The following is a 24,171-nucleotide window of genomic DNA, read 5'->3' as shown; positions in this document are numbered from 1 at the left end:
AAGTCAGCTTTCCCCCCATTTGTACTATTTCTCAGAACAAAACACCAAAATCAACATATGATTATTTCTTTTTTTTTTTTTGCGTGCAACACAACATAGCACTCTTTATAACAGTATCTGTCATCTGCCACAGTAGATACCATGTACAGTGATATTATATGAAAGAGAGAGAGAGAGAGAGAGAGAGAGAGAGAGAGAAATATCTAAACCTAAACCTCTCATGCTGTCAAATGCATTGACAAGTATAAAGTAATTGCAACCAACCCTCAAGCACCCTCACATGTACATGCATACTTATACATACAAGTAGAAGAATTTAGCAATTAACACCATCTCAAAACAACACAAATCGGAGATTCGGAAACATACGTTTGAGATATTTATTGCTGTGTGTCCACAGGGACAAGAATCGTGTCAAAACTGTGCATATTGAGAATCCCGAGGAACTAAAGCATGCTCTCAGCACATGCAGACATGCCGTCATGCTATCCTCTTTCGATACTTGTCACCCGATTTATTCCCCAGGCAACAGAGATGATAAAATAAACTAACACTATTCATTTCTAAACCAAGAAAGGACGAAAAAAAAAAAAAGAAAATAAATATCTTGCTTTGTGCAAATGAACGCTTGTTAGGTCCTCCCCCCAAACACCCCACCCCCACCCCCCGGTGCCCAGACGTGTGGAAGTGAGCGCACGGTGGGTTTGGAGGATGTAATTAAACAAGCCAGACACGGAGAGACAGACAAACACACACAAACAGTTTCCAGGTAGTACACCACGCGTCATCCAGAGACTGGTCACGGGTTATTCGTCTCATGGAACATCTCTCTCTGAAGGTATAATAAAAACAGCAAATCAACAGGCTATTACACTGGAATAAAAAAAAGCAATATCTTTAGAATAAAATGAACACCTGCTCAAAATAAGACGATCCTTTTCACCTCTAGTTGTGGCTGTATTTTTGACTCCCGTCTGAGTTTTAAAGCGCACGGCTATAAATTTTGCAACACTACACTGAGTGTTCATGATGTCTGTGTATTGTCTTTCTTTCCAGATTATTTAACTTGTACAGCTGGTGTGTGTTTGTGTGTGTGTGTGTGTGTGTGTGTGTGTGTGTGTGTGTGTGTGCATATGGCACCTCTGTGAGTGTGCAGTTGCGTCGTTCCCGTGTAGCCTGTACGTGCTCGGTGGCGATGAAGGCTGTCCAGAATGCTCTCTGTTAATCGTCTCACATCGCAATGAGTCTCTGGATGTGAACTCACATGCTCCAGATGCTGCAGTCCTCCTTCTTCTAACAGCATGCTACAGTAACGTGCAGCTACACACACACACATATATATAAAAAAACAAATCTTATGACTAATTTTTAAAGCAAGTCCATTGAATATTAGTGGAATAGGGGAAATATTTTAATGTGAAGATGTCATCAAACATGAACTTATTGACATAAATAAAAAAACAACTAAAATCTGGATTTTGAAAACAGTTCTATTTAAAATCTTTATTTCAAATAAACAACATATCAGAGTTAAACTTATTGCAGAACAGATTTTTGCACGTGTATTAAATACAATATGGTCTGCAAATGTTATTACAACGTCTGTAATAACGATCAGAGTGTAATTAAGAATGAACATGGAAAGTACGGCTTAAGTAAGTGCTCCCTCTCGTTCTCTCAAACGCTTATTATAAACAGAATTTTAGATCTATCCATCTTTTTCCTACTAGATTGCGAAACACATCATATGAAGCATTTTGACGGATCACATCGCCAGAAATGAACTTTAAACTTCTTTACAGAAAGATTTGCCTAAGTGGTTCTCACCATTCTTGCTGCACACATGCTGCATGGCCCAAGCTGCCCACAGCTGAACACCAGGAGTCTGGAAGCACTCCAGCAAGGGGAAGAAAGGGTTAAATGATCTAAAAAAAAATAAAATAATAATAAGTCACAGTCTTACATGCCTTCCTAGGAGCACTAAGCAGAATGTCACGCATACAGAAGAGCACAGGTTTTTATATTATATATATATATATATATATATATATATATATATATATATATATATACACATATACACACACACACACACTCACCGGCCACTTTATTAGGTACACCTTACTAGTACCGGGATGGACCCCCTTTTGCCTTCAGAACTGCCTTAATCCTTCGTGGCATAGATCCAACAAGGTACCGGAAACATTCCTCCGAGATTTTGGTCCATATTGACATGATAGCATTACGCAGTTGCTGCAGATTTGTCGGCTGCACATCCATGATGCGAATCTCCCGTTCCACCACATCCCAAAGGTGCTCTATTGGACTGAGATCTTTTGACTGTGGAGGCCATTTGAGTACAGTGAACTCATTGTCATGTTCAAGAAACAGTCTGAGATGATTCGTGCCTTATGACATGGCGCGTTATCCTGCTGGAAGTAGCCATCAGAAGATGGGTACACTGTGGTCATAAAAGGATGGACATGGTCAGCAACAATACTCAGGTAGGCATCTCAGTTCAGAGATGCTCTTCTGCATACCTCGGTTGTAACGAGTGGTTATTTGAGTTACTGTTGCCTTTCTATCAGCTCGAACCAGTCTGGCCATTCTCCTCTGACCTCTGGCATCAACAAGGCATTTGCGCCCACAGAACTGCCCTCACTGGATATTTTCTCTTTTTCGGACCATTCTCTGTAAACCCTAGAGATGGTTGTGTGTGAAAATCCCAGTAGATCAGCAGTTTCTGAAATACTCAGACCAGCCTGTCTGGCACAAACAACCATGCCATGTTCAAAGTCACTTAAATCACCTTTCTTCCCCATCCTGACGCTCGGTTTGAACTGCAGCAGATCGTCTTGACCATGTCTACATGCCTAAATGCATTGAGTTGCTGCCATGTGATTGGCTGATTAGAAATTTGCGTTAACGAGCATTTGGACAGGTGTACCTAATAAAGTGGCCGGTGAGTGATTTTTTATATATATATATATATATATATATATATATATATATATATATATATATATATATATATATATATATATATATTAATTATGTGTGTGTGTTTTCACCTGTATGCCACCATTTCACATTCAGGCGTGGGCCACTTCAGGATCGCTGAGTGCTGGAATACAAAAACGAGCAGATGAGATAAACATGTTACTTTTCTCACAAACAAGATAAATTACCACACACACACACACACACACACACACATACACACATCTGTCTTACTTCAGGCTTCTCACCCTTAATCCTTTTCTACTAGGCCTGTTCTGTGTGTGGATGCTGACAGATTTCATCTTGAATGGTAAATCCAGATGTGCAACATGCAAAACCATCTGTTTTCTTTTTTAGAGTAGAAAAGGAGAGGAGGGAAGGAAGGAGGGGTTAAAACGTACCAGCTGCTCCAGCAGTGTGGTCCTGAGGGACATGTCGAGGGTCCACACCGTCTCACCTCGTGACGTGAGGTGGGCGAGGATCCCTGCAGCGAAGTAGCTCACCTCCACTTCAGGACTGTGCAACAGAGACCTAATATGATCCAGAAAGCCCTGTACCATCAGCTCTCCATGCAGCTCGCCCACTTCGGCTATGTTGTTCTGAATCGCACACAAGACGGCATGTCGTTAGACCGTTTTTACTTTTTATTAAACCGGTAGAGAGAGAAGCTAAACCTTCACAAATGTTTCAAATCTTAAAGAAACTGGATTGGAAACTGGCAGCATCTGAGCAGTAATTAGGACTGTAAGCAGCTGTGTCCCGGCCACATGGGGACAAGCTAAATAAAGCAAGCTATTAGCATAAGCCGTTTATGTTCCTCAGCTAAATGATGCTTCCTGCATAGAGCACAGGCTGACTCCGTCTATTCACTTCTTATCGGAGTGACATTGAGTGCACAATATAAAGATCTCCGCTTTTGTGATCAAATACAGTCAGCAGACAATGTGTTTATACTGAGTTGAGTCTCACACACACACACACTCACACACACACACACTTACCAGTAATCCGAGGACCTTCTGCTGAATGGAAGACTCAGAAGGGAAGGACTGATGCAAAACACAAAAAGACATCAGATTAACAGGAATCAATCCTTTTCTCGAGTAAAAACATCGAGATTGGGTTAAACCGCATCGACCCAACAGAAGACGATCCCTTTCCAATAACATCACATCTCTTTTAAAAAAAGATATTCCTCTTAATTGACAGAACTTTATTAGCAGTTATTAGCTTAGTTATTAGGGTGGTACAGTGTGACTGTCCGGTGGTGAGCACAGGCTTTAATATCAGGTGTGTTCTTTTGTTCTGAGAAATGTTTTGTTGGTTAAATTTCTTCATGATAATGTGTTTAAGTGTGTTGCTAACTTAACAAGTGGAGAACAAATCTGAACTCAGTTTAATGCAGGACTTTAATGAACTTTGTAGCCTAAAAAGTGCACACTATAAAGTACATACTGCATTTGAAGCATTATTAAGGCCTTTTTATTATTTCAGACATATTTTAATTAGTCATATGCACAGTGTTGAGACTACAGATGCTTCTGGACTATAGTGTGTGTGTGTGTGTGTGTGTGTGTGTGTGTGTGTGTGTGTGTGTACCTCTAGCACTCTGATGAAAAGCTCCAGGCCCTGGTTCTCTATAAAATGTCTGCAGGTGGTAGGCGACTCGTCTGTTAGGTTCCACAGGGCGCTGAGCGTGAACTTCAGTGTGGGGTCCACTGTGACCTGAGATGTCTTCTGACGCACAATGTGCAGCAGTTGCTAGAGAGAGAGAGGGGAAAAGTAATAGCACAACAGAAAGGCAAGTAAATAAAGACATTACTGAGGATGTTAAAAACAAAGCAGTGTATTATTCATAGTTTTAAGTTGCCAGGACTAAAGATAGTGCTATTAATACATGGTTCTGTTTCCCCTTGCCTTAATAACCATCAATCCCGGCTAAAGATTCGACCAGCGTCTCCCCGTCACCTTTAGCCCTTCTACTCTTCAACTATAACTGGTTCAGCTCAAGCTGGTAGGTGTCCATTTCGGTGTTTCATTTCCTGTTCCACATCCAGTACACATTTCCACTTCAGAAATCCACACATCACGTTTTTGACTTTGTAATTAAAACATGAACAAACGTACATCCATCTTCCTCCCTGAATCAGTTCTCCTCTAGATTGGTGTGTCCTAGTACATCGCTCCATTCAGTTTTGGTCATGTTTGTAATTAGAAAAATCAGCATATGCTTTTTTTAAATATGTGCACTGGAAATAATTGAACCTTTTTTGTAACCTTTACTCTGAAGTTCTGTTCCTCAAGTGAAATGAAAAAATTTTCAAATCAGTATAAACAAATGAATCATTTTATCTCGGCAAGTCTGATATAAAAAGAGTCAGGACACTGATGCTACTCGACTTCAAATTAAAGATCGCCAATAGTAGGCTTGGTAAAAACAAATGTATGTTTTCTACTAGATTGAGATCCTTAAGGTGATTTCAAAGGCCAGTTTAACGTCCCAGGATTCCATCACGCTTAAACCATAGTACGCACTTCAGTCGTCCTCCTGTTTGGATACGGAGCACAAGGAAAAAAACAAAAAACAGCCTCATGGTCTGACCAAGACCAAGTGCAACTTATGCTACATTCATCCAGACCTGTCATATTACACCCTAGACGTATGTGACTGTACGTGACGGACGCGACAACCGGATGTAGACTTGTATGAAGCTTGATATTCACCTTCACTATATACAGCTCTGCTCCTAACTGCGCCGTTTGTTCGGTAGACAGCTGAAAAAGAAAAACAATAGAAGTCATACGCAGAGAATGTAGACCGATAACAAGACTCAGAACTGTCACTAAGTCATCAAAAATGAACCTGAACCCACTGTCTTTGGTGACTCACCTTAGCAGCCAGGATGGATATGATCGCCACTGCCATCCTCTGCATGTTCTGATCTTCATGGTTACATAACCACTGCATGACTAGCTTAGCAGCTTCAAACCTGAGAGGGAAAAACACACACACACACACACACACACACGTAGCACCCAATATTTAAAAGGCTTTCCACATCAGCTTTATTTAAAGAAAAACTAAGGTAGCTTTGCATGATTTTTTAACTGATAACATATAAACCAGTTTGAGGAACGTTTCTCAGACTGTAATTTAGAAGCAGGGTTAGCGTGGCTTTTTACCCGCTACTGAAACCTTACTCTGTAGCAGGATTAACACGGCTTTTGTGTTAATCCCACACTGCGTTGCAAGACACGTACAAGTCGATTGTTAAGCGACGTAACGGTAAAATGTTATGACTCAGAGCAAAGCAACAAACACAATCAGAAACCTAATAGCGCGACTGTACCTCATATCAGATGCTGTGTACGGTCACCGAAACAGTGCATGTTGTGATAACAGTAGTTGCAGCGTTTAAGTGGAAAAAATATACTAATAACATCAAACGGTGATGGAAAATATGCTAATCGTGGTGAAAAGAAGACCTAAATAAACAAATTATTTGAGGGAGGGACTGAAAAATTAGCAGAAGCCAGATATCAACAAACTCCAAAAATATTCCAAAGCTGTAAAAGACAATTCCTGCGTACTTTTTAGTCCCAATTCTTAAACATCCAGGTGTTTTCCCCTCACAAATCTGAAAGCGTGAGACAAGCCGATATTTAAAGCTGTTGTGCTTAAATTCGATTCAATCGTGCATGTTGGCACACAACTGTGCGAATGAGAACGTTAAGTACAGTGTGAAACGTCAGCTTCTGAATACTGAAGATTAACTGTTAAACCCAGGTAAATTATGAGCAGCGTGAAACAAGATAACACAGGATTCTGTTTCCTCAGAGTTTCCAATCACTCAGGGGAACTATTTAATGTGGGAAAAGCCCCAGTGCTGACAGGCTGAATTCTGGATTGATTTCCTGAATCTGGGATAAAGTGATTAGCTGCAGACGGACCTGTTGAAGGGAACTTCCTGCAGAATCCGGTCACTACAGAGAGACAGCAGGCAGTTCTTTTGCAACTAGAGGAACAAAATTCAGAGAAGCAATTAGTTCAACAAATATTTCACACAACAGACAGCAACTTTGTAAACAGGAAGAAACGCGAGGAAGTCATAAAAATGGGGAAAATGTTTTACTGTAAATTTTACTCACTCACTCACTCACTCACTCACTCATTTTCTACCGCTTACCCGAACTACCTCGGGTCACGGGGAGCCTGTGCCTATCTCAGGCGTCATCGGGCATCAAGGCAGGATACACCCTGGACGGCGTGCCAACCCATCGCAGGGCACACACACACACACACACACACTCTCATTCACTCACACAATCACACACTACGGACAATTTTCCAGAGATGCCAATCAACCTACCATGCATGTCTTTGGACCGGGGGAGGAAACCGGAGTACCCGGAGGAAACCCCCGAGGCACGGGGAGAACATGCAAACTCCACACACAAGGCGGAGATGGGAATCGAACCCCCAACCCTGGAGGTGTGAGGCGAACGTGCTAACCGCTAAGCCACCGTGCCCCCCTGTAAATTTTCTGAGTGTCTTTATTTTTCACTCTTGTATGTAGATCTGGATTGTTGTTAAAAAAAAAAATAATAATACAAAAAAGTCAAGCGTTTAAAGACGTTTAATGGATACAACGAACGGCCGCTTTATTATTAAAAATAGTTTTGTCCTGAGAGGGTCAGTGGAAGGTATTTCACTCTTCAAGGTGTCACTGACTGTAAATAACTGTGAGAGTCGCTGCATCAGATCGTACCTGTTGGTGGTTCGGGAAGGTCTTCATGGCCTCTAGCAGCAGCTGTGTGACATGACCCAAGAGCCCTACAGGCATCCCAAATGCCAGGTCCTGTTTGGTGAGGTTAAAGACACAGGCACTGGCTGCCAACTGCACATTCAGGGTGTTGGGGTGGTTCTTCATCCCTAAGGCTACCAGCTGAATAAACGGAGAATACAAATAATAAGATGAGAAAGGAAGGAGGGACCGGGACTTGCAGCATAGTAGGCAAATACAGTTTACGAATATCATATTAATGTGAAGTTCGTTACAAAAAAAGCAAAGTTTTTTTTTTTAATTATTATTCTTTTTTTTTTTTAAAGCAGGTGGAACAAAAGAGCAAAAGCGAGAATAAAGAAAACGAACAGAATGCATCATTGTGTGTGGCGGAGAGTGGAGAGATAGTGGATGAGTGACCCGTGATTCATCAGAGGGGTGACTATCTGTGTTCAGATTAAAGTAGAGCACTGGGAGTGTGTGGGAGGACCAGAGTGAGGGGGAAGAAGGCGAAGGGAGGGATTATTGCGCACGTACTTTCAGAACGTCAGGCCGAGCTTTCTCCATCACGTGTGTGAGACCGAAAAGATGAAAGAGCGCTTCCCTAACAAAGCCTTCCCTCTCGCTGTAGCGCCTCAGAGCCTCGCAGATCTGAGTCTCATTGGCCTCGCCAGTCACCTGCACACACACACACACACACACACACACACACACACACACACACACCCGGGGCGGGATTATATTAGACAAATGTATCTTCTGAAAAACATCTGAATTTGAAAAGAGCACTATGCCCTGTCAGATGCCTGAAGGTTCTAATCATTTCAATACAGAATTAAAATGAACCGTTGATTAATTTTCTATAACAGTGGCTCTGACAATACTGCTGCCAGGAGAATTACAGCTTAATATCAGTTAGTATGAACTCAGTCACAGATTCAGGGACTTCTATAGTGCACACTTTATATAGCCAAAGCTTATTGACAACAATAAAAAAAAAAGTTATACAAGTTTGAGAACATTTTTTTGACATTTTACAAATTTAACCAACCATAAAAGGTTAAAAAGCATGAATAAATTATAAAATTTCAGTAGGAAAAGCAAGCTTCACACCATCCCATTATGAATTATTTTGCTAGAACATTCTGTGTTGTGTTACACCTAGGGTTGGGTATCAAAAGAAATTTTCCGGTTCCGATTCTGGTTCCAGGTCTGCCTTACGATTCCCGGTTCTGTTTCCGATTCCATAATAAAAGAAATGTGAAAAATAATGCGCAATACTGAAACAATTCCATTTGTGTTTATTAATCACTCTTTAAATATTTTAAACAGAGCATTTCAATTCATATCAATTTAAATTGAAATAAATCCAACATCATATTTAACATCCAGAATTACAACTTAGCAAAACAGTTAGCAATTTTTCTGAAGAAACATTAACATGTCTGCTTTCTCTGGGAGAAGACGAGACCTTTCCTGGCTTATTGTATCTCCAGCTGTGGAGAAAACCCTCTCAGACGGGGGAGATTTGCTTCATTGTTGTAGCTTTGGAAATGAATCCACACTTTAGATGTTTTTTAGACATGTTTAACACAAAGCGTACCTCAGCACAGCAGCGCGAGTGACTGATTTCTGTGGTAAGCTGCGTTAATTTGGTTGCGTGACTGTAAACAGTGTAAACAATTAATATTCATGAGGTAAGACATGGCTATTTAAAGTGACCGCTCCCAGCGCTTTGCCCGTCATCGCATCGGAACCGCGTTTGGAACCGAAACTTAAAAATTCCGCACGGTTCCGGTTCCTGTTAAAAAACAGAACCGGTTCTGAATAAGAACCGGTTCTCGGTTCCCAACCCTAGTTACACCTTACTGTTGCTGCAACTCTATATGTATTTAACACACATAAATTGGAGGGGGACACAGAATGTCTAAAAAACTCAATTATGTCCTGAGGTCTTCCTCGTGTGTGTGTGTGCGTGTGTGTGTGTGTGATAGATGGACCTACTGACCTTTAATGTACCCTCTCCAGACAGAAACTCAGAGAAGCCGGCGTCGGTGGCAAGCAGGCCAATGAACGTCATCCCAGGCCTCTCCTCGATAAAAGCCCGGACGGCTGCATCGGTCACCTGCTTCCGACCTGACAGGTCCAGAGACACCAGCGCAGGCAGGATACCTGGGGTTTCCAGAAGTTGCCAGGCCACATCTGACATGAACTGCTTGTCATCAGAAATGTCCAGATGCTGCAGCCCTTCCAGCTAAAAAAAAAAAAAAAAAAAAGAGAGCGCGAGATGGGTGACTGGGTAAGAAGTTGAAGCTAGTGCATGTGACAGAAAAAGGTATAAGAAAAGGATAATACTGTGTGTTATAACCTCAAAGACATTTTTGTGGCATTTTCTCAGTTCTGCTTATCAGTTTAGCAAAACGTTTACAAGCTGCTGATGCTGTACAGTAATCATAGTGCCTTGCATTGGTATTAGTACCCCTTTGAACCTTTCTAGTGTTACAACCTGGAACTGAAACTGACTTAATCCCTATTTATACAGGATTAAATTTTTATGTTACAAAGTGCTACTTGTCATTGTCGGGGTTTTATTCTGTCCCGCTGTGAGAAAATTACAAAACCCAATTACAGACTGATTATTTAATGGATTAAGGAACATCTGGGTTCAAATAAGTTACAACCCACCAGAAACTCGCTCTTCTTGTGGTCATTTTAATGCAGCCCGGATGCAAGAGAATGATCCCCAAAGTCATTTGATAAACTAATCCGGTCTGAATAGGGCTTTAACTTGGGTTTTTTCATTAATTTGGCTGCAATTTGAGATTGCAACAGAGACGAAATCATTTTGCAGACTATATAAATGACCTCCTTACATATGATTCCATTTCAGTCCCAGGTGGTAGAACAAAATGCTTGCAATGAGTTTGGAGTTTTTTTTTCAAAATTTGTCAGTGTTTTGACCTTTTTGTGGAAACCTAATTTGTTGAATTTGAAGTCTCAAAAGCACAGAATTCTTCTTTGAAATGTCCAGCTGTAAATACACACATATATAATGACTTTCTATGAGAGCTGTACTCGTGTTCTAATAGAAGAGGGCTTTGGCTGAATGTGTGTCATGACATCACACGACCAAAATCTGCAGAAAATCTCTGATCTCCGAATATCACAGTTTGTTCATTTCTGTGATCAGAAAAACACCAAATCCTGGACAGACTAGTGAGTGGGTGTGAAAACTTGTTAGTGTACACAAGCTGACCTGGCTGAGTACGACCAGCAGCTGTTTGGAGCTCATCTCCAGCCGTTTGAGCTGGTGCATGGTGAGGTAACGCAGCCTGTCCTTGCAGTTCAGCAGTGGTGTCAGGTTGGTTACCGATGTGTTAGAGATGTCAAGGCTCTCCAGACGTGGCAGTGAGCACACATCAACCAGCCCTGAGTCATAGAAGTCCACATTGGACACACTGAGCGATCGCAGGCCCTGGAGCGAGCTGAAGCAGCGGCCGCTTGACTCCTCCAGCGAGGACATGCTCAGGCCGTTGAGCACAAGCCGCTGCAGGCTCTCGCGTACTGTCTTGCTAGACGAGAGGCAGCGCAGGATGTCAGTGATGGTGAGGTCTGCGTTGACACGAGAAGCATCGAGTTCCAGCAGCCGGTGCAGGCAGAGAGTGCGCTCGAAAGCCTCGGCTGAGATGCGGGCTGTACGGATGCAGGCGCGACGCAGACGGAGCCGCCGGGTGTTACGGAAAATCCCCACAGTGCTGTCATTCAGCAGACCTGGAAAAAGGAACAGACAAGGTTTAAGGGTGTTTACTGCTCTGCGTGACGCTATTAAAATTCACTTCCTTCTTCAGAATCATAATCTACACTCTTTATGCAAAGGTGGAGCCATTTTTTGACTGCATAGTAGGAATGAATAGTAAAGAATGAATTTATCATCTGCTAGAGCATCCAGCGCAACAAGCACGCCAAACACATCTATACATGACTAATAATTAGGAGCATTTATTTAGTAAAAAAAACCCTCAGCACAAAAGAGACTTTTAAAAAGCATTTTTTAAGGAAAAATCAGTCCTGCTTACCCTCTGTGGCCATCTTGCAGAGCAGCTGATCAGCCAGCTCCTGAGGGAAGACCACAATATCTTGGAGACACAACGAACCATCAGCCTGCTTCACGCAGAACCTCTCCAGTCTGGAGCTCACCAGCGAGAGGCACATGTCTGTTAGAGACGCTGGAGACGCCTCATCCTGAGACAAACACACAGCAGCATGTCCCATTACTTCTCCATACTAAACTAAACTAAATGTTAAGCAATTTTACAGGAGAGAACGAATGACTGTATTGAAAAAAAACAAACATACGCAATAAAATGCATGACACTGTGATAGTTATTTACCCATCAATGAATTCAAAAGTAACAGTGAAAAGGCTTTATGTCAAAGTTAAACATCTAAATAATTAGCTTTTATCTTATATCTAAATACAATTTCTTTTTTTTTTGCTGCTGTAACATAGAAATTTCCCCACTGTGGGACGAATAACGGTATATCTTATCTTACCTTTTTTATTACAACAAAAAAAAATCACAGATTATTAAGACACACAAAAAGATATCTAGATGCATCAATATCCTCACAAAGCATTTGTGATCTGTGCGATTGCTCAACCAGGCCGTTCTCCGTGTCAGTATTGCAAAAGCCGACACAGGCCTCGCGACTGAACAAACTGCATACTGTGCAACCATAGTTTATAGTTGACAGTGCATTTAATACACAAATGTAGTCTATCTACTACAAAAAAAAAAGAGATATCTTAGCAAGCGAAGATTTCCTGAATTCTCATTAGATTTCCAGAGGTCACTGGTGAGAGGTCAGTGGTCAGGGAGGAGACACTCATAAAATGATTAAAGAAGTTTGTCATGTCATTGATTTAAAACTAGCATTGTTAGAAGCCCAATGGATGTCTACAGCGAGGAAGACCACTGATGAGAAGTTGGAAATAGCATTCTGTATCCAGTGAGCATATTTCTTTCAATTCGTTTTATTCTAATGCCAAATTGTTTTGTTAGGATTATTTGCGAATAAAATTAAAAGAATTTGAAATAAAAAATAATGACTTAAAAAAAAAACCATCTAGAACGCTAAGATCTAGATGTATCTGTTACAGAAATATTACTTAAAGTCGCTTATATTTAAGATATTTGTACTTGATATCATTCATCTTATTATTTTTAGCAGCGTAGACTATTTATTTGAGTTAAAGATAGTCGAAATCAATGTTAATCTTAATCTGATTTGGCTTCCCATTGCCCCAAGGAGCAGTGTTCCAACAAGTAGATCCAGGACAAGAAGGAACAGGAACAGCTTCGGGTGTGAAAATCTCTATCTCAAGGTTTTTCCACAAGATTCTCCAGTTTCCTCCCACGCTGAAGGTATTTAAAGCAGTTTGTCACATCAGTGATTTGAAAGCATCTTAGTTAGATGCCTATAGCAAGAAAAACCACTTGTGAGAAGACGACGGTCAGATTTTTGATACACTAAGGAGAGCTAAAGCTTTCTGTATCTGTCCCATCGTTCATTATAAAAGAGGGTTTAGATGTTGACATTTTTAATTCTGTAATTCTGATATTTTGACACTGATATTTACACCATTTAGCAGACTCACTTATCCAGAGTGACTTACAGTTTATTTCAAAAATATACAACTGAGTAATTAACGGTTAAGCTCAATGTGGCAGTTTGGTGGAGCTGGGATTCGAACCCATGACCTTCTGATCAGTAGTAAAACGCCTTAACCACTGAACTACCACATCTCTGTCAGTGTCTTAAGGTTTTCTTGTTCTAGCAAAGCACAGATATTACAGGAATCTCTTCCTCAACACATTCTTACCATCATGATGCAGCAATTATGTGATCCAGAAACACAAATAACGTCCAAACCCAAAAGTAACCCTGGGAGATCCCACTGAAAAGCACTAGTTAGTTAGTTTAGTTAGTTAGTTAGAGGTCCTAACTAGCGAGCGGCTTTCATGAAAAAGGCTTAAAATAATAGTTCTCTAGATAGAAAGCGTGTAATCCTCAGGAGGCTCCATCTTCCCTCGTCCTTTCTGCACACACCGCTGTCAGGGGCATTATGTTAAAACAGGACCAGTTCATTTATAACATATTTTTTTTTTTTCGCTACAAAGGCTACGCTTCGACTAGTAAACAAGGTCATAACACGGGAAATAAATCGCAATTGTATGGAGGCGGGGACGTACGGAAGCCCGTTGGTTTCAATTCAAAAAACGTCCTTATGCCCTATCTATGTGCCCTACGTAGGGTGTAACGTAACGGTATCTAGGCGACGTTAAAGTGCACTTCGAGTTGTAAACAACGCGATTTGAACACCGGCCCTGTGAGTGCTGAGAGACGGGGCTTTGCTAGCGCCGGTGTTTAAGAGTCTTCTCTTAATTCTCTCTCTCTCTCTCTCTCTCTCTCTCTTTTTTTTTTTAATATTGACTTTAATTATTAATCTTCTTATTGATTTTGGCGTCTATATCGTACATAACGTATCATTTTAAAGTGTATATTTCTTGTTAACTTTATCAGCAGTGACCCCTTCACTCACACGTGGGGTCTCGATGCTGTATAAAGGATCACAGGTCTGTACAAAATGGCAGGATTGATTAATTTTGAAGACGAAAACGAAGTGAAAGAGTTCCTAGACAATTTGGGAGTGGAGTATAGCTATCAGTGCTACAAGGAGAAAGACCCTGAAGGTACTGTAGTGTCAATCTGAGCGCTGTCCTTTTGACCTAGTGCTGAACTTAATGGACATCCGGGTATTGTTGTTGTTGTTGTTGTTTTTTATCCTGTAATGTTTACTTTTACTTGTCAGGTTGTCAGAGGTTGTCAGATTACTTGGAGGGCGTGAAGAAGAACTACAGTCAGGCTGCTCAGGTTCTCAAGCACAACTGCGAGAATTACAGTCACAGCGAGAGCTGCTACAAGCTCGGGGCCTACCATGTCACAGGCAAAGGTCAGACACTTCCTTCTTACACATTATGACACAGAGGTATAAAATGATGACTAAAGAAATAGGCTTAAACACTGAGGTCACACCCCAATCAGTTCACAAATGTTTCAGCCTGCCTTTATTTGAACTCTGGCTGGTCATGATTCATACTGGATTCTTAGCCTAATGTAAATCATATGACAGGGGATTTTATGCATTTGTTTACAATCCTCTCATTTAACTGTGAAATAAAATCCACAGACAGTATGGATTTCTATTTCTGAACATTACACTTATTGAACATATATCAGATCAAGTTGCCCTTGGACCCTTAAATGTAATAATTTGGTTTATGTGGGTTGTGACTTTGAGCCCTGCAACAAAAACAAAAAAGACTTAGAGTCACTGTGTCCCTAGTCCTCAATGTAAAGATCACTGGTATAAAATATATATAGGTTCTATATGTTTATTCCCACCGTCCATTTTATTATTAAATTATTAGGGTAAAAGTGTGATCTCTGTGACTTTAACCGTGACATGGTGGTTGGTACCAGACTGGATGGTTTAAGTAGCTCAGAAGCTGCTGATCGCTTGGGATTTTTACTCATAACAATCTCTAGAATGGCGTGAAGACACTGAGTGAGCAACAGGTCTGTGCATGGAAACGGCTGATGGCTCTCATCAGCAAGGAATTTCAGTCTTCAGACTCTCTGTTCACAGTTAGTGTTTTTGTTTATTGTTTTTTTTTGTCACCATTCTGTATAAACTCTATGCCACGGTCACTAAGATCACATTTTTCTTCATTCTGATGTTTGATGTGAAGCTTTTGCTCTTTAGCTACATGATTTTTAGCATTGCACTACTGCCACACGATTGGCTGATCAGATAATTATTTGAATTGGCACACGTTCCTAATAAAATGGATGATGAGTGTAAATCTATTTATTTTTTTAACAAAAACATAGAGTGTTCAAACAGAACAAAATTTTGTGTCAGTTTGCAAATGTACGAGCTGTATTTGTCACTTTCACTACAATCACAATACTTTTTTTCAAGCATTAAAAAATAATCTTATTTAATTTATTTAGTGCTTTATGGCCACTCTAATGTGTGTTTTTGATACATTTGTTTATTATTGTAATGCTGAAACAAAGCATCTTTTCATTATTAAAATTATTACAAATGTCAATAAGAATTAGATAAATGTGTTAAAAGCCTACAAAAATGTTTACTAAGAATGCTTACAAAAACATTTAATTGAGAAATGCCTATAAACGATCCTGATTTTAGTGCTTATTAAATCACGCCACACTGTTAACAGCTAACTCCGTGCATATATAATCTTTTGTTTGCCAAACCAGGTGGGGTGACCGAGTGCCTCAAGAGTGGCTATGCCTGCTTTGTGAAGGCATGTAATGCCAAAGGAAAGAAATCAGTGGATGCTTGCCACAATGTTGGCTTGCTTGCCCATGACGGTCGAGCCTTAGAGGGTGGTCCAGACCCTGTTGCTGCTCGTCAGTACTATAAGAAAGCCTGTAAAGGAGGATTTGCACCTAGCTGTTTCAATTTGAGTGCTCTGTACATCCAGGGCTCAGCAGAAGTGAACCAAAACATGTCTAAGGCCTTAAAGTATGCGGTACGGTCCTGCGATTTGGGCCACGTTTGGGGCTGCGCCAATGCCAGCCGCATGTACAAACTGGGCGATGGTACGAAGAAAGATGAGCAGAAAGCAGAGGAGCTGAAAAACAGAGCAAAAGAACTACACGGACAACAGAAAGAGCAGCAACTGAAGTTCGGAGAGTGAGGGAGAGATAATATGCCTGATGTTCTCTGTCTTGTACAGCCTGCTTTACAAGCTGTAGGAACGTGTGAGTGCTGTATCTGCATAATGGTTATGATGGGGCCTGATTAAGAAATCTGCCTTTGTATTTGATTAGTTTTTGGTTTCAAACAAACAAATGATCTCTGTATGCATCTACATATGTTGACATTTGTAAATCATTTTATAAAACATAAAGCATTTGAGTGTTTTGTGGTAATAAAGTTATTTAATTTAATACATTAACATATATATAAATGTTATATTAATACATTAACAACACTAAATGTCTTGTTTATTTCTAGTGAACTTGAGACAGGAGTTCCCATCATTTGTTTCAATAACAGAAGAGAATACGTTTAGCTCCAATACAATTCAGAGTGAATTATGAGTTCTTGAGGTCACCTACATCTTTGCGTCATAGACCCGATGGCATGACTCTGATTTACTGATCTAATCTAATCTAGTGAGTCATATTCTGCGCTTATTAATGTTATGTCCTCCTTTAATCAGGAAATATTCTCATAATTGTCACTGAATCATCAAGCAACTCTTTATTACTCTAAAATGAAAATAATATGGTTTTCCAATTTCTTGCTTGTTTTTTTTTTTGTTACAACAGTACAGTCTCATATCTGTCTCATATTCTGTGCCATAAAATATATTTCCTGCATGCAAGCTTCTCAACTCGGAGCTCTTCTAGCCCGGTGGTTCTCAAACATTTTGTATCCTAAGTAAATTAGTATTAACTAAATTAGAATAATTAGATACTATACCTCAACTGAACACATAAGGTGTGTTGACTTTGTTTCTGTGCTTGGACCCTGTAGTGACTATTTGTCAAATCAAATGAAATCAAAAAAATGAATCAAACTTAACTCCAAAATAACTCAACTAATCACAAAGATACACCATGGGTTGTGGTTTACGCAGTTAAAGGATTGAGTCCAAGCCAGATGATGCATTTGGTCAGCTTTATTAAAGGATTTGCAGGCAAACAAACAATTTTGCATCTCCTGTTCCTTGTGCCCAGCTGGCGCGACAAAACTGGTATAAAAACAAAAAAAAAAAACAACAAAAAAAAAACATAGGCCCACCCAGGTGCATTCTGGGCTGCCACAACTGAACCCCTTTTATCTCCTAGACCAATGGTGTCCAATCTTATCCACAAAGGGCTGGTGCAGGTTTTTATACCAACCAAGCAGAAGCCACACCTGATTCCACCTGTTTAATCAGCTGTTCTTGGCTTTTAGAAGACTCTGGTGTGGCTTCTGCTTGGTTGGAATGAAAACCTGCACCCACACCGGCCCTTTGCGGATAAGATCGGACACCGCTAACATATTCTAATTAACATGAAAAATGAACACAAAAGACCAAAAAATAAGCTACTTAACAAATAAACTAAATTTTAACATTACACAAACAAAAATAGACAAATAGCTCTTACAGCCCCCTAAATATAATATGCTTGAATATGTGGGGAGGTGATTTTGACCACTGTAACAAACAAACAAAAACAAAAAAAAATCATATCCCTTGGTTTTAACCTCACAGACCACTAAAGATCCCCAGAGCCGATTTTAAAGAACCAGAGTATTAGTTAACAGGCTGTCAAACCTACAGGGGTTCTTGCAGGAACAGGGCTGGAAACCTGCAGTTCAGCACAGACACCAGCAGGGGGAGTAAAGCGCAAACTAATTCGCTCTCAAAAATACACAATTTGGGACATTACGGTGACATAAACATGGCCTCGGGGTTTCTGGGATGCTGCGTATTCTTTATTCCCGCTTACATTAAATTTATGCTTGAAATGCAGGTTTAGAGTCAGGTTTGCGACACACACACACACACACACACACACACACACACAGGAAGCGCGTGCACCGAACGGCAGCCGCCCGAAGCTCCGCCCACCGCCGTCCCCGCAGTTCAAACAGCACGTCTGCGCTTTCGGTCCACTTGCCTCCAGCCGGACTGTAATAGGATTTTGTTTGTGTCCAGATCCACCACAGGAGCACGAACCTCACAACCAGGGCAGAAGGTAAAGTTTGCGTGTTTTTGTTGGTCTTTCGAGAGCGTTGTTGTGGTGTTGAGGTGCTCGTGCTCAGTGTTAGCTCATGTTGCTAACAGCTAGCAAGCTACTTAATTCCATCTGAACCAGGCTCGTGCGTTCACTGCATGCTCCCACACCTCTAAAACACGGATAGTGATGCTTGTGTTTTATTTTCAGGTTGCTTCTAGCACGGGATTTGTTTACTGCGAGCTCTTTAAGACGGCAGCACTTTGTATTCCTCAGTCACGTTTTGCAGGATTAATCTTGTAATCATTGCATTGCATTGCATTGCACGGTGAAACACAACAACGAGCTTCTTTTCACTAAATATCTAAATATCTGTGCATGTTGGTCAAATAGTTGATGCTTTGGTGGTGCGAATTGTCCCTCACCAGGTTTTAGGGTGTGTGTGTGTGTATATGTGTGCGCGCGCGTGCGCTCAAAACAACAATACGGAGTGAGAGACGTTAGCGTTTACATCCAACTTTAAATAACGCCCATGTGCACGTCGTGCAAAAGCAAAACTCCCTAAATTTAACTTTCAAATAAGTCCCTTGAGCAAGTGCAAGCTCGAGAAAAGGACATAGGGATATTTTAATAGTCCACCATGAGGCCCTGTGTGATAGATGAGCCACAGAGCTTCAGTGCATCATCACAGATTAGACAGTATGATGATGTGCACTCGCCTCTCTGATCTGTCTCTTTAAAGCTGGAGCATCTAAACATCACTGAACTAATCACCCCCCTACCCTGAACTAACCAAATAAAAGGTATCACGTGCTGTGTTTATTTACCCCTTTGCTCTGGATGTATTGATCATGCTGACAGACACCACACCACGTCTTTGCTTTCCTTCTGTCAAGTGGAGTCACTGAACACTTCATGGCATGCTGACAAACATCCTGGTGAACACATAACCACATCATTGTCTGTTAATTTGTGCATTGCACTGATGAGATGTTCAGCCTGAGGAAAATACAGTGGGTTTCTTAAAAAACAAAGAAATCTGGGTTAAACAGACAGGAGTCTTTGCCATAGAGTCTTTGACCCAAAGAGCCCAGAAACACCAGAAGAAATGGGGAGGAACTTTACAGTAAAGAAACTGTCAAGAGTAATGAATCTCTCTCTCTCTCTCTCTCTCTCTCTCTCTCTCTCACGCTCTCTCTCTCTTTCCTGCTCTCTCTTGTGCTCTCTCTCGTTCTCTCTCTATTTCTCTTGTTCTCTCTTGCTCTCTCTCTCTCTCTCTCTCTCTCTCTCTCTCTCTCTCTCTCTCTCTCACGCTCTCTCTCTCTTTCCTGCTCTCTCTTGTGCTCTCTCTCGTTCTCTCTCTATTTCTCTTGTTCTCTCTTGCTCTCTCTCTCTCTCTCTCTCTCTCTCTCTCTCTCTCTCTCTCTCTCTCTCTCTCTCTCTCATTTAATGGCTCAAATTAAACTCCAAATCACAAATTTTACTGTTTTTTTTTTTTTTTTTTTGTAGGGAAAAAGACAAATTATTGAATCAGTAAAGTGAGTAAAAAGCAGTTTGCGAGTTTACCCACAAAACCTTAAACAGTTAAAGAAATGAGAGGGGAAAAGTTGTGCCCTACTAAGTGACTTTACCCGTTTGTTTAATTTATGCTAATTTCCAGTTATTTGTTATGACGATTAACAGCTTAATATTTTGCTGTTTGTTCTTCCCTTTTTTTTTTAATCACAGGAAGTGAACATTGCACAATAAACAGTGTAAACAGTAAGAAACCAAGCAAAGTCGATATTTGCTGTGAAGGCCCATTTTAAGTCCCTTTTTAAAAAACACATCCGTTGCAAGGTTTTACGTAGCAGTAGCATCTTCTGGAGACTGTTTCACTTTCAAAACCCAGCAGCTTTCAGGATGGTTCTTTTTTTTTTTTAAGTCTGATCAGTCATCCCTTACCTAACATGCTGCTTTCTGTACTAACATACAGATATTTTTCCGTAGCATTTTGATAGCAGAGTGAAATGTTTTCGAACTGAATAATCTAGAAGTCATAAAATATTGAGGATAAATTTTGCAGTAAGAAAGAAGATCCTAAGATCTGCACAGTCCTGTAGATATCGTGTACCGTCTAGTGTGTAGTATTTCTTTTTTGTGTTCCCGAAACTAAATTTTGTGATGGTAAAGCTGGTTCACATCAGTCTTTGACTGCTACTATTATTATTACTTGTCAAATTATATGAGATGATGAAAAATAATACCTGTAGAACTGTATAAACAAGTGCTTGATTACACGTAAGATTATATGATAAATATCCAAGTCCTAAAATGAATTAAAATGACTAGGCTCTGTTGTCGTACGGCTGTGTACGTCAGTGTTGGCCACACAGGTTTGTAACTCTGACAGGAGATCAGCACTGAAATAAAACACTACATACTGAATTAATTGCATATGTTCTTTCCAGGCCATGTTCCCTTTTTTTCCCTTTTTTGATGAGATTCTCTTCTTTTTTTCTTTTTTCCCCTTCTTTGCCTTCTTTGTCGTCATCTCTAATCTTGTATGTTTTATGAAATAACTCATTGTTCACTGTGCTACAAGTTGTGATGCCTGACACGCATACGTAATGATAGCTGTACTTATGATCAAGACACGTGACAGACACCGTTTCGCATTTCTGTACCGGTGAGTGACAAACTGAGAGAGCGTTCATTCGTTTTCTCTGTACATCCGGAGCATCGAATCCGGCCCGAATCCAAGCGATTAGCCTCGAACGAGTCCTCTTACAGGTTTCGGTTTTTGCTCTCACAACTTTAGTGCCTACCTGCAGAATAAAGCTGGAATGGAAGCAAAATATATAACCGTCTCTCATTAAATATGAATAGAGGCATTATGAAGCAAAATAAATCTTGTAAGATCACCTCGCTTACTAAAAACAATAAGTAGCACTGGCTTTCTATACACAGTGCCTTGCGAGAGTGTTCACCCACTCATGTGAGATGTTGATTGCACTCAGCTTTGACTTCAATCAATTAATTATGTGGCTTTAAGTGAAGTTAATTGGTTGGACCAGATCTTATTTAGGGTTTTCTAAGCCAAGGGGTTAAAGGTAGGATCTCTGATGTTTGAACGTGAATGTTGACATTTGAAATCACCAAAACAAACACACCATATTGGCAAGACACGCCCCTTTCTGCTCATTGGCTACACGTTTGTTTTGATTTTTGTTTTGTTTGTCGTCCCGACTCAGTTTTCTGAAGCATTTCTCAAACAACGGAGACCCCACCTTTAAATACCTACACACTCGCTACTGACTTTTTTAAAAAAAAACAACAAGGTAATTTTCATTCCTATTCAACAATGTGGAACATTATGTTGGGGCCGTTACATAAAATCCAAATAAAAATCAATTTTATTATTTTAGGTTGTGATGCAACAACACAAGAAAAACACCAAGGAGGTGAATACTTTTGCAAGGCTCAGTAAAAGGGCTGTAACAAGAGACACAGCTCAGTTCTTGGAAAGACTCTTCTTCGTTTTTAAATCAACGTACTGTGGAAAATGTTAACCAAGTAAAGCCACTAAATGTTGGCGTGTGTCTGTGGGGATTAGTGATCATTCAGCTACAAGAGCGTTAGTGAGATCAGACACTGATGATGTAAGAGTGAGGAGGTCTGGGGTTCAGTCGGTGTTCCAGTTCATCATAAAGGTGTTCAGTGGGGTTGAGTCACAGTCAGGGCTCTGTGCAGGACACTGCAGTTATTCCACTCCAACATTAACACACCATGTATTTATGTCTGGAGCTGACTTTATGCACAGGTCGGGGTGCACATACTTTTGACTATACTCTATAGTGTATACGCAGAAGTTCTAAGCATTTGAGTAGTTAGTAGTATAGATCTATTGAAGTGTGTTATGGTTTGTTTGATGGCTGTTTAGCAATCTGTCTGGTGTGGCTGCACAGAAACCTTCACATTCCCAGTAATGACCATCCCTACTCATCAAACAAGTTCTCTAATGAATCACAGGATGTTCTGGTGAGCGAGCGAGTGAGTGAGAACGCTAGGGTTGGGTATCAAAAGAAATTTTCCGATTCCGGTTCCAGTTCTGCCTTACGATTTCCGGTTCTGATTCCAATTATATAATAAAAGAAATGTGAAAAATTTGGATCCGGACCTTAAAAATTCAGCGCGGTTCCGGTTCCTGTTAAAGAACAGAACCGGTTCCGAATAAGAACCGGTTCTCGGTTCCCAGCCCTAGAGAACGCTGACTGATTTTGGCTGTTCCCGGTCCGCCCTTTCTGTGAGAGGTAATAAATAGAATAATAAATCACGTGGCGTTACAAATCTCAAGTACCTGCTAAACATGCCTGGAAAGATCACGCTGCTTGTAGATGCTAATCATGGAAACGGTGATAGAAATATAGTTACTGTAGTGGATGCTATGCTTTCGATTATTACCTGTTCCAGGTTTTTATGACTTCCCATTTTCCTGAACACGGCTCTGTACGGATGGTTTGTTAAAGAGTTCTGGCTGTGTGAGTTGCTGTAGAGCAGCTCATGGAGACTGGATCATCAGGCAGCCTGTAATTTTACTGCTTTGTGCTTGTATGGTTTAGCAACTGAAGTGTGTGTGTGTGTGTGTGTGTGTGTGTGTTAGGTGAAGGGTCACCCTTAAGGCTCAAACGTGATGTCAATTCACAGGTTACACACTTGTGTGAATCCGGACCCCATCACAGAACCTTCATTTTTGTCAGTATTAAGTGTGTTTCAGGTTCATTCAGCTTTGTATCTCTGCTCAGCTGAACTCATGCCTTCTTATACACAAGCTTATGACATGTACAGTCAGTTCACGCAAAGGTTGAACTTGGGCCTAAATCCAAAAAAAAAACAAAAACAAAACAGCCTTAACTTCTTGGAAAAGCTTTTGAGTGGTAATATTTTGGGTCAGAATGTGAACTCATGTTGGTTAATATCGACATAAGGCTTCTAGTTAAGTACACATTCACACTGGAACGTGCAAAAAACAGGCGATCAGCAACTATCTTGGAATAAAACAGAGTATTGCTTTGCATTTGCAAATCTGAAATGAAAATTTGTTCAGTAACAACGACTGGATATATTTCTGTATCAGAACTGCTGAGCGTTTAAACTAGAGAGAAATCTGAGACTTTTATGGGTTTGGGGACACATTCAGGAAGTGTTAATGTAAATGCTGAGGTTCTGCTCATTTTAAAGTTTTAACCAAACATCTGTTTAACTTCATCAGGCATAATATTTACTGAGTTTGTTTATCCTTGAACTAAAATGTAACTCCAGCCTTCTGAGTATCAGACAGACCAGAATGAAAGTTAATTTTTCAATGATCTCTTTTTAAATGGTCCGATACTCATTCACTCTCACTCATTTTCTACCGCTCGTCCGAACTACCTCGGGTCACGGGGAGCCTGTGCCTATCTCAGGCGTCATCGGGCATCAAGGCAGGATACACCCTGGACGGAGTGCCAACCCATCGCAGGGCACACACACACTCTCATTCACTCACACAATCACACACTACGGACAATTTTTCCAG

At 40.6% G+C, this 24,171-nt stretch overlaps 3 protein-coding genes across 4 annotated transcripts in view; 2 read left to right on the top strand and 1 right to left on the bottom strand.

Annotated features, from left to right (window-relative positions):
• Positions 1-356: 356 nt before the first annotated feature.
• Positions 357-13,996, bottom strand: zyg11 (zyg-11 family member, cell cycle regulator). The gene is made up of 16 exons (XM_060866735.1): positions 13,669-13,996; positions 11,861-12,026; positions 11,041-11,555; positions 9,793-10,038; positions 8,322-8,462; positions 7,770-7,946; positions 6,952-7,016; positions 5,891-5,990; positions 5,725-5,775; positions 4,600-4,761; positions 4,002-4,049; positions 3,402-3,599; positions 3,072-3,124; positions 1,828-1,925; positions 1,141-1,320; positions 357-832 (listed from the first exon to the last, which is right to left on the bottom strand). Exons 1-16 carry the CDS (start codon positions 13,672-13,674, stop codon positions 816-818), a joined length of 2,223 nt encoding a protein of 740 aa, XP_060722718.1. The 5' UTR covers positions 13,675-13,996; the 3' UTR covers positions 357-815.
• Positions 13,997-14,192: 196 nt separating this feature from the next.
• On the top strand, positions 14,193-16,800 carry LOC132842362 (cytochrome c oxidase assembly factor 7). Its single transcript, XM_060865052.1, has 4 exons — positions 14,193-14,209; positions 14,370-14,539; positions 14,659-14,799; positions 16,137-16,800. The coding sequence occupies exons 2-4, from the start codon at positions 14,434-14,436 to the stop codon at positions 16,577-16,579; spliced, it is 690 nt and encodes a 229-aa protein (XP_060721035.1). The 5' UTR covers positions 14,193-14,209; positions 14,370-14,433; the 3' UTR covers positions 16,580-16,800.
• Positions 16,801-18,453: 1,653 nt separating this feature from the next.
• Positions 18,454-24,171, top strand: part of ralgps2 (Ral GEF with PH domain and SH3 binding motif 2) — a 94,240-nt gene continuing 88,522 nt past the window's right edge. For both annotated transcript variants that reach the window (XM_060866733.1, XM_060866732.1), the window contains exon 1: positions 18,454-18,635. The gene's annotated coding sequence lies outside the window, so the exon portion shown is untranslated. The remainder of the gene's footprint in view (positions 18,636-24,171) is intronic.

The sequence above is a fragment of the Tachysurus vachellii genome, chromosome 3 (genome assembly GCF_030014155.1).
Source record: "Tachysurus vachellii isolate PV-2020 chromosome 3, HZAU_Pvac_v1, whole genome shotgun sequence".
Lineage (NCBI taxonomy): Eukaryota > Metazoa > Chordata > Actinopteri > Siluriformes > Bagridae > Tachysurus > Tachysurus vachellii.
The sequence above is the reverse complement of the archived record's forward strand: the minus strand, read 5'-3'. Positions and strand labels throughout refer to the sequence as shown.

What these genes read in the sequence shown, in the direction of transcription:
- zyg11 (XM_060866735.1), bottom strand. An exon ending in CTCGGCCTGACGTTCTGAAA is followed by an intron (nt 7,947 to 8,321) that starts GTACGTGCGCAA and finishes CCGTTTATTCAG; the next exon opens with CTGGTAGCCTTAGGGATGAA. An exon ending in TTTTCATCAGAGTGCTAGAG is followed by an intron (nt 4,050 to 4,599) that starts GTACACACACAC and finishes GTTTTGCATCAG; the next exon opens with TCCTTCCCTTCTGAGTCTTC.
- LOC132842362 (XM_060865052.1), top strand. Translation starts at nt 14,434, where the DNA reads ATGGCAGGATTGATTAATTTTGAAGACGAAAACGAAGTGAAAGAGTTC. An exon ending in CAAGGAGAAAGACCCTGAAG is followed by an intron (nt 14,540 to 14,658) that starts GTACTGTAGTGT and finishes TTTACTTGTCAG; the next exon opens with GTTGTCAGAGGTTGTCAGAT. An exon ending in CTACCATGTCACAGGCAAAG is followed by an intron (nt 14,800 to 16,136) that starts GTCAGACACTTC and finishes TTGCCAAACCAG; the next exon opens with GTGGGGTGACCGAGTGCCTC.